Genomic DNA, 17324 nt, shown 5'->3' with positions numbered 1-17324 from the left:
GTCAGTTATTTTGTAAAACACCCTCAATTTAACTTTGTCTGATTATTTCTTTTTGATTAAATTCAGACTGAACATTCATGCAAGAGTACTACTAAGGTGGTATGAAGCACTGAAAATACCTCACGGCAGGAACACATGATGTCTATTTCCATTATCAATGGTGTTAAATTTGATCATTTAGTTATGATGCTGTGCACCAGATTTCTCTGTTGTATTGGTAAAATTTCTCTTTTGTGGGAAATAAGTTAGTCCGGGGGATGATACTTTGGGATTCTATGAATATCTTGTTCCCCAGTGACATTTTACCCTTTGTTTCTACTGTCTCTCTGTGTCCTGACTTAGATAATTATTGCTCTGGTGATTACCAAATAGTGGTTTTTCAAATTCTGTAATTTTCTATGCATCAGTTGATATTCTTCTCTGAAGAAGAACCTTTCTTTCTCCTCTACATTTTCTAATCAGTATATGCTTGTGGACTTTTAAAATATTTAAATTTAAGACAGTATGCATTTATTTATAACACATTTCTGACATTTGTCATTTTTTATAATTTTTAAATTTGTTTTAATTAGTTACACATGACAGTACTATGATCTTGACATATCATATATTTGAATCAGATGGGATATAATTTCTCATTTTCCTGAGTGTACAGGTTGCAGAATCACATTGGTTATGCAGTCACGTATTTTGAAGTTTCTCTTTTTCCATATTTGGCCAGCAGGAGCCCGTATCAGAAAAGTTTTTGAAAAAAAATTATTAAATGAAGAAAAGAACAGTATGAAGTGAGGAACACATCTGTGCTTACCCTGTGTTCCCCCAAGTATCTCTACTTGTTAATCTAACACAAATGCATTTTTTTTTTTTTATTTCTCTCTAGGTCTCATGGACTAATTGGCTTTCGTTCAGCAGGAACCTAACAGACAAGTCCTTCTGCTGTGTATCAAGACAATGCTTGGTTGAAACACTTCTGAAAATGATCAAAGCTGTGTTGCAATGTGACATTGTCAGAGGAGGACAAACAGCTTGAGAATTTCCTGTTAATCACATCACAGCTTGAAGGAAGCCCCTTTCCATCAAGCGGGACTGCATGGCCAGCAGTCCCCACTGAAGGGTTGACAATGAGTGTCCCAGCAGCTCCTAAGAAATCATGTTTCAATCAGTTGCGGGACAACAGAAATGGTGCGAAGAACAATAATGAGAGCATCCTAAGTCTGGGAGATACAAATGCCAATCAAATCATGTTGGAGGTCAGCTCCTCTCAGGGTGAGTCCGAGACACATGACCTGGTGGATGAAATTGGAAATGCCAATTCAAGTGGGCCAGAACACCACACCCACTTCCTTAAGGAACCTCACCAATATCAGGGCTTTGGGAAAGGACCTCAGGCTGCCTCCACCAGTTTGAAAGATTTTAAACTTTCTCCAACCATCCAGAGGGAGCTACATGAAGAGCACACAATGGAGAGAAGCACAGATATCTTGCAGAACCCTCGGAGTGTGCAGGGACCAAGTCTGTCAAGTTGGAGGACTGTAATGGGTGAGGCTAGTCTAGAGGTTCTGGCTAAAAGGGATGTTGAAATTCCCAGGCACATTCCCAAGGATAAGTTGGCAAAGACCCTGGACAATGAGGAATTGAAAAGGCATTCTTTGGAAAGAGCTAGCAGCTCTGCAGCTGCATTTGGGAGCTTGACTCTGCAGCATCAGCAGCCTGCACAACTGGATGCCCTTGAGCCCTGGGGTCATGTGCCTGGGGGTGGAGAAGGGCCACAGAGGACATTGACTGATCACTCTCCAGGGGCAGCTTTCCTTCCAGCTGATAATACCTCAGAGGGAAAGAGTGTATGTCCTCCTAAACCATCTACCTCAGAAGCCAAGGAGACCAGTCCCTCGGAGACCCAGACAGAGGGGGCACACAGACTGAATGTTTGCCACGAGCACGCATCACGTGCTGCCCATCCAGACCCTGCTCTGAATTCAACTTTGTCATTGAAGGAAATCTTGAGTTATCCAGAAGCACAATTAGGTCAGGGGAAGGGGGAACCAAAGCTGGAACTGAAATATGTTCAACCCAGGACCGGGCAGGAGCCAAAGTCGACCCAGGCAGGGGGTCTGGGGTGTCGCAAGGAAGAGAGTGTGTCACACCAAGACAGAAAGGAGTCACGTGGAGAAGCACACAAAGAAGCCATGTTTGCAGTTAGCAACGTTTCAAATAGCAGCCAGCACCATCCTGGAGGGGGAAGAGGCAACAGCCAGGAGAAGACAGGAGTCGGTGCTGGGGTGGAGGATCTTCTCCAGATCAGCCCCAAACAGAGTCCTGCTTCCTTGGAAGTGGCTGGAAATCTTCCCACTGGCAAAGTATCACCAAGTATAGGTAAGAAGTTGAAGGAAATGACATCCAGCAACTTTTTACCCAGTGATGGCCACGTAGCTTTTGTTCCTAACGATCTGACGGACAGCAAGCCCTTGGATGTCAGCGAGGAGACAAAGAGGATGGGCAGTGGGAACAGGGAAAGGACCATGGTGTTGGCCTCAGATCCTTCTCCCAGAGAGAGCAAAATGGAGTCCCCGAACCCTCAAAGCAGCTGCCTAGAAGCAGGGGGAAAAGAGACCACAGTACCCGTGGTGGAAAATGGGAACCTTCCGGAAGATGCAGCCAAGAGTGAAATCACCCCCTCAAGAGCAGAGTCAAGTCTCAGTACCCCGGCTCCTCTCCACCCAGAGACAACTGTGAACACGACCCACCAGCCCACGCCACCCAGTAGCAGTTTTCAGGACCTTGGTGTGTTCAGTGTGAACGCAGGGTCACCCTCAGCAGTCTCACCCGCCACTGACAGTGTGCGGCTGCTCAACACATCCCCAAAAGTGCCTGAGAAGAACACCTGCCCCAGTGGGATCCCTAAACCTGTTGTTGCACCTTCCAAGGACATACCTTCCTCAGAGGAAGGAATGGAGAAGCATCAGGTTGAAAAAACAGAGGAACGGACAGACGTGAAGCCCGTCATCGTGCCCAAGCCCAAGCCTGTGAGGCCCAAGATCATCACCTACATCCGGAGGAATCCACAAGCCCTGGGCCAGGTGGACACTTCACTGGTCCCTGTGGGGCTTCCCTATGCTCCACCAGCATGTAGCATGCCTCTTCCCCAGGAGGACAAGGTGGCAAGTGGAGACCTTAAGCCATCAGCTAACCTCTATGAGAAATTCAAGCCAGACTTGCAGAAGCCAAGGGTCTTCAGTTCTGGACTGATGGTGTCTGGCATCAAGCCCCCAGGACATCACTTCAGTCAAATAAGTGAAAAGTTTTTGCAGGAGGTAAGAGATTGTCCCTTTGATATGACCTATAAGTTGTGTGTCCGAAAGTCTTCAATGAAGACTTTTAGGTGTTTAATACATCATGAAAACAAAATATCCTCTCTAAGCAAGTTGACAATGTTCATGGATAGATATACATTTATAGAAGTCAATGCTTTTAAAAAATTTTCTTAAAAAATATTTATATTTTTTAGTTGTAGATGGATACCATACCTTTATTTTATTTTTTATGTGGTGCTGAGGATTGAACCCAGTGCCTCATGCATGCTAGGTGAGTACTCTACCTCCAAGCCACAACCCCAGCTCTGTAGTCCATGGTTTTGATGGGAGGAGATCATCTAGAGGAATGGATAGTTTTGGCTTGAAAAGTTGAATGTCAAGATGAGATGCACCCACCATCTAAAGAGACCCATTTAAATTTCACCTAGTGTGATCCATATGAAATTAGATAAGTATGCATTTAATCTGGTTTCAGTGTTTAAATAAGTGAGCATAATTCTGTAAACCAGGTTAAAGCAAGAATGAATTCAAAGTAATTGGATTCTCTTCAAATTGAACAGATATCCTCTGATGGAGAGTATTTCCATTTTAGGAGAATCTCCTGTTCATACATGTGAAGAACATTGGGAATGAGCAGAACATAATGTGATTTTAGTTTGTTTTTAATAAAAATGATTCTGACATTTAGCTAATTGTCTACTATGTCCTGGGCCCACATACACAGTCTTTGTCAGTCTCCACTAACTCTTACAGTGATTCTCTGGAGGTTGGTACAACAGTGTTTATCATTGTAGATATGAACATGTGGACTTGGGGGGGTGTAAACCATTCACCTAAGGCTACAAATCAAGGACAGCACTGAGTCTCAAGCCTGTGCAGTTGCAAACTGCTCCATGCTATTCCCATCCGTGCCCAGGTGCTATGGTGAGTTATCCTTGAAGACCTCAGAAATCTGCTGAAACAACCTCTTCATGGGAGCCAGGGTTAAAATGTAGGTTATCAGATCATCTTCTTTCTAACATCCTCCAGGGTTATCCAGGACACCTGGAACAAAACCCAGAACCTGTAGGATGGCTCAGCCTTTAGGATGTGCTTCTTGTGGCTGCATTACCTGCCTACCCAGCCTCCTCGCCTTCTACTCCCTCCTCACTCTGTTGCCTCTGGTCCTTTGCTCATCCTTCTGCTTGGAACGTTCTCCCAGTTGTCCAAGTGGCTCTCTCCCTCACTTTCTTCAGGTCTGTGCTCAGATGTCATCTCATTGAACAATCCCCCCCACCTTCCCTCTGAATCCATGTTCTTTGGTGTATTTCTTCCCATAACTTTCCTCTGTCTGACATACAGTTATTTCTGCACTGAGGAGAATGTCAATTCCACAAAGTGAATATTCTTTTCAATGTGTTGTTCCCTACTGGTTCTCAGAATTTATAATGGTGTTTGATGTAAATGAATGCTCAAAAGATTTTGAATGGGGACAGAGTGTAGCTCAGCGGTAGAGCACTTGCTTAGCCTGTGTTTGATCTCCAGGGTTCAATCCCTAGCACCACACATACACAAATACTGAATGGCAGTTCATTTATGAGCTCCATATGTGTCTGGATCCAAACAATAATACACTAAGACTAGAAATAGAATGATTGAGTCCAAGGCTGGACTCCAACTTGATTGACAGTGCTGACATACTTAAAGAGTACTTAAAGAATGCAGGCTTGCACAGTGTTGTCTGCATGGCCTCCTATTCATTATGGGCCTTTCCTGCACTGACCCTGTGACATCATATTCTAGCCAAGATGACCCTTGGGTCTGGCTCTAGGCAGTGGCTTCTCACTAACGTTGGACCAACTGCTATTCTGGTTTTGTACATCAGTCTCTGAATTTGGTTAAGGTGAGTCATTCTCAAGTTTTCAAATACTCATCCACCTGGGCCTCCAAGGCCAGCCTCATGCTCTGCTGCCGGGCACTCCCACCAGCCCCTGGGAGCTGACCCTCCTGAGGCCTGCAGGCACCTTCTTCTCAAAGTATCTCTGCAGACATTCCATGAAAGGACCTTAGATTTTTCTCTGCCAAACATGCTCACGAGGAAAACTTGATTTGGAGATGAGGACAAATATCCTGTTACTATCAGCAATTCTTTCTCAGGGGCCTCTTGTTTTTCTTCTGTATGTTCCTTTTCTATGTTGCTTCTATTTTCTCTGAAAATAATTACCATAGGCATGTTTTTCCCCCAAAACCATTTTCTTCCTCCTCCAGAAAGCTGGAAGGAGAAAGCCTTGAGGGAGTGGGAGTATGTAGACGTGTGTGGCACTAGTGGTTCTGAGGGAGAGACCCTGTTGAAGTGCTGAAAGCCTCCCAGCCTTGTGCCAGGCACACTCTCTGGGGACCATTTTCAGCTGTAATCAGAGCATCCATGGCCGTGCAGTCCCTTTCTTCAGGCCTCGGTATGCAGCAGGGAGCCCTGGGCACCTGGGCATTAACTCATTTCTGTGATAATTCTCTTTAATCAAAAGTGGGGAGCGGCCTGGCCCTTGGGCACTTGTTCCTACGGCTGCAACTTGACGGAACCCAGCAGGCCCAGCGCAGGGAGATCCAAAGGCCACCCTCCCCTGCCAGTGTGCCCTGAGCTCTCCTCCAGTGACTCCATTCAGTCGCTGAGAAAAGAACACATTTCTGACCGGTTGCAACAGAAATGCTTTTCAATGATTGAAGCCATATAGTTTTTGATAAAGTGGGAGAATCTTAAAAATAAAAACCCAAACTAGCTTCATGTTTTTCCATTATTATTGACAGATTTCCCCCCAAGTTAGAAAGTTTGTATAAAGACAGAGAAATCCAGAGTAAGTGCTCATGTGAGGGAGTCTCTTGTTGGTTGGCAGAAACGGCACAGACATTGAAAGTTTCCAGAAGTGACTTCTGAGATTATCACGTCAGGATAATGAAATATGCTCACTTGTTTATACCGGTCTCTGCTTTAGGCTCTCCACAGGTCCCAGGGACACTCTTCCACTGGTGATTTTAAGGGGAAGGGAGGTGGGAAGAAAGGACTAGGAATTGGAAGGTCAGGGGAAGGTGGTGTCTCACAGTCTGCAGATATGCAATGCAGGGTGGGTCCCCTCGCCACTCCCTGGTTCCACCTCATCTCTGAGGGACACCATTATGATCAGGGCTCTCCAGAGAAATAGAACCAATAGGAAATTTTATGTGTGTGTATGTGTGTGTGTGTGTAAGTGTCCACATGAGAGAGAGATCTGCGTACATGCACATACATGTACACAGAATCTGATTTATAATCAGCCCTTCACACGCATGGGTTCCACATCCTTGGATTCAACCTATGGTGAATTGAAAATATTCAGGAAGAAATTGTATGTTCTGAAAAAATGTGCAGAGTTTTTTTTCTTGTGACTATTCCCTAAAAATATGAATAAAGCAATGTTTACATAGTATTAACATTGTGTTAGGTATCATAAGTAATCAAGAGATGGATTAAAGCATATGGGAAGTTGTGAGTAGGATATATGTAAATAGTATACCACTTTATACAAGAGACTTGAGTGTCCATGGATTTTGGTATCCACAGTGGGTCCTGGACCCAGTCTCTTTCAGATATCAAGGGACAAATGTATTTAAAGAACTGTCTCAACGTGACTGTGGACGATGGCATGTCCAAATTCTGCAGGCAGGCCCGAGAGCCAGCAGCCTGGACACCCAGGAAAGACGTGGTCCCTCAGTTTGAATTTGAATTCCCTCTTCTTCAGAGGAAGTCAGTCTTTTTTAGTTAAGGACTTCAGCTGATTGGATGAAGCTCACCTATGCTGTGAAGGGTGATCTGCTTTATTCAAGGTTTGCTGATTTAAATATTAATCTCATCTAAGAATTATCTTCACAGCAACCCTTAGTTGGTCGAACATTACTGGGACTCCGGGGCTCACCCAAGTTGAAAGATTATATTAACCATCACAGGCACCTTCTCCCTGCCCCTGACCCAGTGGATGCTCAGGGAGGCCTCATTTACCCTGTCTCTCCCCAGCCACAATCCCAGTGAACACGGGGTGTGGGAGCTAGGAGGGGGACAATACCAGAAGAATGTATTTGCTTGCATACCTTGATTTTAGGAATTTGTTTGAAATAATACGGTTCTTTCGTTTGCTTTCAAAGTTCTTTCTCTAAAAACCTCCACTGGAGAAGAGGGGAAGGGCAACTCTTGGCACTGATGTCTGTGTTTACGACAGTGCCGGGTGCCCTGTTATGTTCTGTCAGTAAAGATGAAAGAAAGGAGTATGAAGCTTTTTGTAGATTCCCTTGTCTAATTAAAAATGCATAAACCAGGCATCTAAGGCACACTTTTCGCCTTTTTGAAGAATTTATGCTCTTACCAGAAATAAATTACCCAATCAAATGACAGGCATTGAAGTTATCAAAATCATAAAAGTCATTCTGGAGTGAGAGTGCGGTGGATTTTGACCTTTGAAAAGTGTCCAGTTCCAAAGAACTGAGTAATTATTGAGAACAGAATATTTTAATACTGAAAACCCTACTGATGTGGGTTGGAATTGATATTAATTCCCCGTGAGAGCACCTGCTCAAAGCAATGAGCAATAGGGCTCAAAACTTAGAAATTAAAATTTAAAAAAAAAACAGAGGGTATAGGAATATAAGGAAAAAAAGCTAGAGATCAATAGTGAGAAAGTAAGGACAAAAATTTATTAGACAGCAGATATAGATGCCCTTTCTCTGGGATATAATTTACTAGCCTGAGTTACATACATCTATCTGCTCTAACAGTCAAGCATTGTTTGCAATGTGATTATGATAAAAGCTTAAACACTTAATCTTTTGTTTCAATAATGCCAGTTTTCAGGAGAACTTTATTTCAAACATTAATGAAGTATCACACTAAGGGTTTACCTCTTCAACAGCTTGGATCAAATCTTTTATAACCCTTATTAAAGAATATTCATGATTCTTAAATAGATAGACATTTGACACATAAAATGCATTGTGATTTTGAACACAGTTAACAGATGTATCTTTTCACGTATTGCCCCTAGCACGTTTTTTCCCCCATTATAACTTAAGAAAATAAGTATGTAGTTCTGATTCTTTTTTCCCCGTTTGATTTAAAGAAGAAATGGACTGGGGATTAGCTCAGTGGCATAGTGCTTGCCTGGCATATGCAAGACCTGGTTCTATCCTCTGGATGGCAAAAAATAAAAATAAAATAAAGAAAAGAAACACCAATTATGCCAACAGACATTGGAAAAACAGGATTGCTTTATAAATGGTAGATACCTACCTACAAGTTGTATTCCAGCCCAAACTGGTAAGTATAGGAAAAGTAACAGTAATATCATGATTTCTTTATTTTTTCCAAATAGCCATTTCTCCCTTAATAACAATGCACATTTTGTTTTATACATAGCCAAGTAAAGACAATATAAATTAATAAATTGTATCTACTTATTTTAAGACAAAGTTATATTCACAATGGTACCTTTACTCCACAGGTGTGGTGAAAGTTTCATAATTTTGTGAGCATTTGCTATATTCTTGTTTCACTGCCATTATTTATTTAAAGATTGAATACTGATTCCAATTCCAGTGATTTTGTAACCATTAAAGATTATAGAGGGAGTTCATATTTTCTCCCAAAGGAATATAGATTCCTAGAACAATCCAAGAGATCATCTAGTTGTCAACTTAGGCATGAAGATGCCGAGGCTCAGAGACTGGAAGAGATTTGCAATCAAGCAGCTCAGTGGTACCAGAGTGGATATTGTTTGAACCTGAGTCTCCTGAACCTGTTTAGTGTCACACTGTGGTGTGAAGATCCTGACTGAGCTTTTAATCATTTATTGTAGGTGACAGACCATCCTGGAAAAGAAGAATTTTGTTCTCCTCCCTACACTCACTACGAAGTCCCTCCGACTTTCTATCGGTCAGCCATGCTTCTGAAGCCCCAGTTGGGACTGGGTGCCATGTCCCGCCTGCCCTCTGCAAAGAGCAGGATTCTGATAGCGAGTCAGAGGTCTTCAGCAAGTGCCATCCACCCACCGGGACCCATAACAACAGCTGCCAGTCTCTACAGTTCTGATCCTTCAGGTAACGGTCCAACAGTTGCTGCCTTTTCTTAAAAAATGTGGTAACCTTTGAAAATGGGAATGCCTTCCATCCCATAAGAAGAACCTTTTCCTGCTCATCCATTTGTCAGGAGATGCAGACATTTGTTAAAACTCATCTGTTGGCAGCTGCTGTCTTCTGTATCACCTTTACAATGCCAGCCCTTATCACCATCTCCTGGCTTCCTATAGTTTCTCCCTTCTCTAAAACACCCTGTCGACCAGGGTTCAGAGGCTGCTTCTGCCAAGGGACAGGTGGTAAATATTTTGCCTTTAGGGTCAAACCCCTGTGTCATAACTACTTAAAGCTACAATTGTAGCCTGAAGACAGTCCTGGGCCATATGTGAGTGAGCAGGTGCAGTGTCACTTACAAACAAGGTATGGGATGGATTGCCCGTCCTCAGTTGGCTGTAGTTTGTTGGAGAGATCTTCCTAGGGTGCAGCACTAGCCACCTCACCCTTCCACCCATTAACCAGTCTTGAAAGCCCACATTTTCTTGCAGAGAAAACCTTTCCCAGCCCTCAGCTCCTGTACTACAGCAGTGGCCAGTGGCCAGGTCTCTCCTATGCTTCTCTGTACTCCTTTGCTGTCCTCTGCTCCTGTGATTTCCTCTGGGATTTATATATTATTCTATTATAGAAATAATACATTACATTTGTCAAAAAGTTTGGGTATGGACAAATATGACAAACATAGACCAATATGACCAAATTCTAATATAAACAAATAGGAAGAAAAACATCCTGCTTACATTATTAGAACCTGGCTAGTGTTAACATCATGGAACATTTTCTTATATCTTATTGTATATTAGATATTATGTTATAGTATGTTGTATATTATACTATGTGGTATATAAGTTTGACAAGTGTTATAAAATCATGGAAGAAAATGTTTTGAGAAATTGTAACCAGAAGACTCATGTGAGACGCAGGTGCTTCATGGTAGCCTCTTGGAGGAAGGAAGAAGAGGGTTGGCTGGCGGGAAAATAAAATTTATTTAATCATTTTCCAACTACCAATGGGGTTCTGCTTATTTACACTAATAGAAATAATGCTAACATTTCCATTTTTGTATATAATTATTTCTCTTCATTTATGTTGTTTTCTTGGTACAAATGATCTGAAGTTCCTTATTGAATAAAAGTACATCTGAACATTCTTTTAAAACCAACTAATTTTCTAAAAAACTTGCAACAATTGTTTTCATGCTAGTGCTTCTTCAGAGTGCTGTTTTCTTGTCATATCCTTGCCAGTATTGAGCATTATCATCATTATTATTGTTTCACTTCTTTTGTTTGAGAAGAAAGTTTTCTTCGTTTGCCATTGTAACACTTTATATATCATCCATCATTTACTGAGGAAATTACTGACTGTCTTAATGCTTTTTTTAAAGTTCTGTATTATTTTTATTGATTCCTGTTTTTTATTAGTGGATTATAGCTATACATAATGGCAGGGTTCATGCTAACATTTCATAAATAGATATAACAAAATTTTCTCCATTTCAATCCTCAATGCTGTCCCCTTCCCTTACTTCCTCCTTCCTCTGAGCCCTGTCCTCTATTCTATTGGTCTTCCTTCTATTAATTAATTAATTAATTAATTAATTTTTAAATTGATTTAAGGAAAATAAATGACAGCACAATGCATTACAATTCTTATTACACATATACAGCACAATTTTTCACATCTCTGGTTGTATATAAATATGTTGACACCATTTATTTTTTAATTGGTACATTATAGTTATACATAAAAATGAAATTCACTATGATATATTCCTATGTTTGCATAACTTAATTTGGTCAGTTGCATTTCACAGTTTCTCCCCCTTTCCACCCCTATTCCCTCTCTTTAATCCCTTTATTCTACAGTTCTCTCTTCTATTTTCATGAGATTTCCCTTTTTAAAATTTCTCATTTCTCTTTATTTTCTGTGTATGAGAGAAAACATTTGACCCTTGACTTTCTGAGTCTGGCTTATTTCACTTAGTTTGATGTTCTCCAGTTCCATCCCTTTACCAGCAAATGACATAATTTTATTCTTCTTTATGGCTGAGTATTCCAAGGAGGGGGAGAGCTGGGCCATATGGAGATTCCATCCTAGTCTTTTGAGGACTCTACACACTGCCTTCCAAAGTGGTTGTCCTAGTTTGCAGTCCCACCAACAGTGCATAGCATACCTTTTCCCCTACTTCTTCTCCCACATTTGTCATTATTTGTGTTTTTGATGGTTGCCATTCTACCTGGAGGGAGATGAAATCTCAGTATAGTTTTGATTTGCATTTCCCTAATTGCTAAGGATGTTGAAAATGTTTTCATATATTTGTTGGCCATTTGCATTTCTTCTTTTGAGAAATGTCTGTTTAGTTCATTTTCCAATTTATTGATATGGTTACTTGTGTGGATTTCTTTCTCTCTCTTTTTTTTTTGGTGTTAATAAGTTCTGTATGTTTTCTGGATATTAATCTCCTGTTGAAAGAGTAGCTGACAAAGATTTTGTCCTATTCTGTAAGCTCTTTCTTCACTTTTAATTGTTTCTTTTTCTATGCAGAAGCTTTTTAATTTGATGCCATCCCATTTAATGATTTTTGGCTTTTATTTCTTGAGCTTTAGAAATCTTATTAAGGAAGGTGGTGCCTATTCCAGTATGTTGAAATATTGACTCTCTATTTTCTTCTAGCAGTTGCAGTGTTTCTGGTCTATTTCCTAGGTCTTTCATCTACTTTGAGTTGAATTTTGTGCAGGGTAAGACATTGAGATCCAGTTCCATTCTTCTGTATATGGATAGCCAGTTTTCCCAGCACCATTTATTAAAAATGCTATCTTTTCTCCAGTGTATATTTTTGGCATATTGGTCGAGAATCAGATGACTATATCTATATCTACATCCATCTCTAGTCTTCTAGTCTATTCCATTGGTCTTCATGTCCATTTTTACATCAACATCATGCTGTGTTTGTTACTGTATAGCCTTGTAGTATAATTTAATATCAGGTGTTGTTACCAGCATTATTCTTATTGATCTGGACTACTTTGGTTGTGCTGGGTCTTTTATTCTTTCATATGAGTTTTAGGAGTGTGTTTCTAGTCTGTGAAGAATGTCCTTTGGTGGGGATCATGTTGAATCTGTATATTGCTTTTGGTAATATGCTATTTTGACAATATTAATTCTGCCTGTCCAAGAGCATGGTAGCCCTTTCCATTTTCTAAGTTCTTCTTCAATTTTTTTCTTTAGTGTTTTATAATTTTCACTGTAGAGGTCTTTTACCTCCTTAGTTAGATTTAATAAGTCTTTTTTTTAGGCAATTGTGAATAGAATTGTTTTCCTTATTTCTTTCTCAGAAGATTCATTATTGTAGTATAGGAAAGACTGATTTTTGTGTGTTGGTCTTGAATTTGCTACTTGGCTGAATTTGCTTATCAGTTCTAGAAGTCTTCTGGTGGAAATTTTTGGGTCTTCTAAGTATAGGATCATGTCATCAGCAAATAAAGGTAACTTGACATATTTTCCTATTTACATCCCTTTAATTTCCTTCTCTTGCCTGATCGCTCTGTCTAGAGTTTCAACAACTATATTTTTAATATTTATTTATTTATTATTATTTTTATTTTAATATTTTGGGGAGTATCAGAGATTGAACCTGGGTTGTTTAAGCCTCATCCTGAGTCCATTTATTATTTTTTATTTTGAGACAGGGTCTTGCTAAATTGCTTAGGGCCTTGCAAAGTTGCTGAGTCTGGCTTTGACTTGTGATCTTCCTGCCTCAGCTTCCCAAGCCACCAGGATTACAGGTGTGCACCACTGTTCCTGGCAAGAACTATCTTGAATGGGGTGGTGACAGTGGGCATTCTTCTCTTGTTCCTATTTTAGAGGAAATTATTTAAGTTTTTCCTCCATTCAGTATGATGTTCGCTTTAGGTTTATAGTTTATATATACTGCTTGATATTAAGGTTAAGTTCCTTCTATCCTTAGTTTTTCTAATGTATTTAACATGAATGGGTACTGGATTTTGTTGAAGACTTTTTCTGCATCTTTTGAGATGACCATGTGATTTTGGTCCTTATTTCTATTTATGTGATGAATTACACTGATTTACGTATATTGAACCAACTTTGTATCCTTGAAATGAGACCAACTTGATCATGGTATCCAATCTTTTTAATGTGTTTTTAAGTACAGATTGCTAACATTTTATTGAGAATTTTTGTGTTTATGTTCATCAGGGTTAATATTCTGTAGTTTTCTTTCGTTGATGTGTCTTTTTCTGGTTTTGGTATTAGGGTTATGGCTTCAAAGAAAGAATTTAGCAATGTTCCCTCCCCTCCTATCTCACAGAATAATTGGAGGAGGGTTGGCATTAGTTCTTTAAAAGGCTGTTAGAAGTAGGCTGAGAATCCATTTGGGTCTTGACTTTTCTTTGTTAGGAGGCTTTTTATTCCTTCTTCAATCTCATTGCCTGATACTGGTATGTTTATGTTTTTTATAACCTCCTGGTTCAATTTGAGTTGGGTAGATTATATACAGAGAGAAATTTGTAAATATCTTCTAGATTTTCTAGTTTAATGGAGTATAAATTTTCAGAATAGTTTCTAATGTTCCTCTGGATTTCAGAATTGTCTGTCATAATATCTTCTTTTTCACCTCTGATTTTGTTAATTTGGATCTTCTCTCTCTCTCTCTCTTTTGGTTAGTTTGGATAAAAGTTTATAAATCTTATTCATCTTTTCAAAAAACCAACTCTTCATGAATTGACCCTTTATATTTTTTTATTCTCAATTTCGTTTATTGTATATCTAATCTTATTTTTTCCCTGTTTTCTACTGGCTTGGGAATGGGTTTTTTTCTTGTTTTTCCAGGGTCTTAAGAAATAACATTAGATTATTTATTTGGATCTTTCTTCTTCTTCTTTTTTTTAATGTAGGTACTCAATGCTAAAAGCTTTTGATTTACACCTGGCTTAATAATGTTCAGAGTTTTTTGATATTTTGTATCTATTCTCCTTGTGTCTAAAAATTTTTATTTCTTCCCTGATTCCTTCTGAGACTCATTCCTTGTTCAAAGTGTATTTATTATTCAATATCCATGTGCTAGAATTAGTTTTGTTTTTATCTTGTCATTGATATCTAAATTTCAAGAGTCTAGATGTTATCTTGATTTTTTTTGTATTTGCTAAACTTGCTTTGTGTCCTAAAATATGGTGTATTTTGAAGAAGATTCCCTGTGTAACTGAAGAAAGTTAATTTAGTTTTTGATGGATGAAATGTCTAGTAAGTCTATTTGATTGATTATATCACTTTACACATTATCATTTACTCAAGTAATCATTGAGAGTCTTAATTTTTTTATAAGAATTTCTATTAAAATCACACGGACTAGCCATGGTTCCATGATATGTGGACATTGTATGGGCTTTCCTGTTGCAGGGTGGTATGACTCAATTATGTGAGTCAGTTACTCACGTGGCAGTGGTTCCTGAGGAACTGTCAGCACCTAGTCCAGGTGTGAAGACAGAATGAAAATAGACAAAAATCTTGCCCAAGTAGAGTTTAAATTTTAGAATGGGGAGGGGGCAGGCTTTTAAAAATTTAATAAATTAGATGGCTGATTGGGAGATAGAAATAGTATCACATAAAGTGAAACATTAAAGACAGGGAATAGAAGGTTTGGGACGAGAAGAGATATTGCAATTTTGAATAGAGTGGTTGGAAAAGACCTTCCTGAGAAGGTGAACTTTAAATCAATCTCCAAAGTAAGAGAGACCCCCATGGATGTCAGGGGTATTGCATTCCAGGCAGAGGGAGGAGCCAGAGCAAAAGCCCTAGGGGGCAAGAATGGCAGGAAAGTGGAGCAGAGTGAGTAATAGGTGAGTGGCAGGAGATGAGAATAGAGGGGATTGGTTTGGGGAATGTGGGGTGTACAGGGCCCAGTGCTATGGTAGGGATTTGAGCTGGGCTGGCATGACCAGACTTTAGTTAAGCAGGATCTCTCTTGTTGAAGGCCGACTATAAAGGCACAAAGGCTGAAGCAAGGAGAATGGTCAGGAGGCAATGTGGTGATCCAGGTGAGAGAGGGCAGGACCTTGAACCATCCTGCCATGAGAGAGTCAAAAAAAAAAAAAACGGAGTTTCTCGCCGACTAGATATGGGCCATGAGAGAAAAGGAGCAATGTAGGGTGACAACAGGGTTTTACACCTGAGCCACTAGAAGAATGCCATGCCACACAGAGAGATGGAAGTTTAGAAGGACAGGCAGCAGCCAAGTTAGGATATGTGAAAGTGGAAATGCCTCTGGTCATCGTATACGAGAAAGTACTGCATCTCTGGGACTAGAGCTGAGAAGTCAGGATCTGGCTAGAGATTTAATAGTGCTAGTGGTCAGCAGGTAGTTGGCATTTACAACCATGATGGTCCTCTTCACTGGCCGGCCGCTGCACCTCCATCATTAACCTATAGATATGATGTGAACTTGAATTATGTGCCTCTGAAATAGTATGACATAACACACGTTAATAGTTCTATTTTCTACACAAAATGTGGAAAAACTTCAGATCCCTAAAAATAAACTTAGTTGGGATTCATTTTGCAATAGTCAAGGATTTAAGAATAGACCACTTGCATAAAAATACCACTAGCCAGCAGAAGCAGACAGATGGAGTTCTTCTGAGGCTGGCTTATTTGTATTCACACATTTATGGTCAGGGTGACACTTCAAAGTTCAGTTCGGTTCTGGAGATACACATGTGAGGGGCTCTCTTCCTCCCTGCTCCTTCAGGCTCCCAACTCTTTTTAGGGCTTCTGTGTGTCTTAATTCAGAGAACAGAGTGTGCCCCCATGAGTAATCATTGGAGGTTAAGAAAATCTAACATGAGGACATGGAAAATGTCAGATCCCTTCTTAGTGCTATTGGGAGGACTACCTGGCAGAGGCTCTGGAATAGACTATGAGAGGTTCCTACGCCAGGGATTAAGGGCAGTGGTGCAGCTCCCATTGTTCCCGTCCAGTGGAGCCGTCCTTGGCTTTTGCTTGGTTGGCTCACTTGCCTGACCCCAGACAGCAGGACCTCCCCTTTCTTGGGAAACTTTGCTGGAATCCCCCAAGCATTTATCACTTGCTTTGGCAGTAGCTTGACTCATTTCTTCCTTCCTTCCTTCCTTCCTTCCTTCCTTCCTTCCTTCCCCCGGAGAAATCCTTTCATTTTCTTAGTGTTTTCTTTAGCAATATTCATCAAACTTTTGGTTTTTTTTTTTTTCTTTTTAATTTCACAGTAGACTTAGATGTTCCATGTTCCATGCAATGCATAACCAAAGTCATTATCCAGCTAAAAACTGTTAATAGTTCTCCTTAACTTGAAAGCTAAGAGCACTTAACTTTCCAACTATTTTTACTTACCCTACTTATTGCAAATATTTATTCATTTTGCTATAGAATAATGAATATAGTTCAGGGGCACTGTTGAAGGATTGTGCCACCCAGGTAGTACCTACCATAAGTTAGGTACTATTGTTATTTTTGCATTATGGATGAAGAAAATAAAATTTAGGCTAATTACCTTGTTCTTCATCTTGCAATTTGACAGTCATACTGTCAAGATTAGAAATCAAAATTCTAAAAAAAAAAAAAAAAAGAAATCAAAATTCTATCTCAGCATTTTTGTTCTTAACCCCAACACTAGACAATATCCATCAACTGGCTGTGGTAAAATCTTATTGTCCTGCAACATCTTTATTTTATTTTTTTTTAGTTGTTGATAGACCTTTATTTTATTTATTTACCTGTGGTGCTGAGATTTTGAACCCAGTGCTTCACACATGCTAGCCACAACCTCAGCCGTGTGTGTGTGTGTGTGTGTGTGTGTGTGTGTATTTATTTATTTATTTAGTGGTGCTGAGGACT

The 17324-nt window shown here is 40.0% G+C and overlaps 1 protein-coding gene across 3 annotated transcripts in view; it reads left to right on the top strand.

Moving 5' to 3' along the window:
* The first annotated feature begins 1108 nt into the window (after positions 1 to 1108).
* Mtus2 (microtubule associated scaffold protein 2) overlaps positions 1109 to 17324 on the top strand; it is a 381665-nt gene continuing 365449 nt past the window's right edge. For all 3 annotated transcript variants that reach the window (XM_027928898.2, XM_027928897.2, XM_027928896.2), the window contains exons 1-2: positions 1109 to 3311; positions 9167 to 9407. In XM_027928898.2, coding sequence (XP_027784699.2) covers positions 1122 to 3311; positions 9167 to 9407 — 2431 coding nt within the window. In that variant the 5' untranslated portion in view covers positions 1109 to 1121. The remainder of the gene's footprint in view (positions 3312 to 9166; positions 9408 to 17324) is intronic.

The sequence above is a fragment of the Marmota flaviventris genome, chromosome 4 (genome assembly GCF_047511675.1).
Source record: "Marmota flaviventris isolate mMarFla1 chromosome 4, mMarFla1.hap1, whole genome shotgun sequence".
Lineage (NCBI taxonomy): Eukaryota > Metazoa > Chordata > Mammalia > Rodentia > Sciuridae > Marmota > Marmota flaviventris.
The sequence above is the reverse complement of the archived record's forward strand: the minus strand, read 5'-3'. Positions and strand labels throughout refer to the sequence as shown.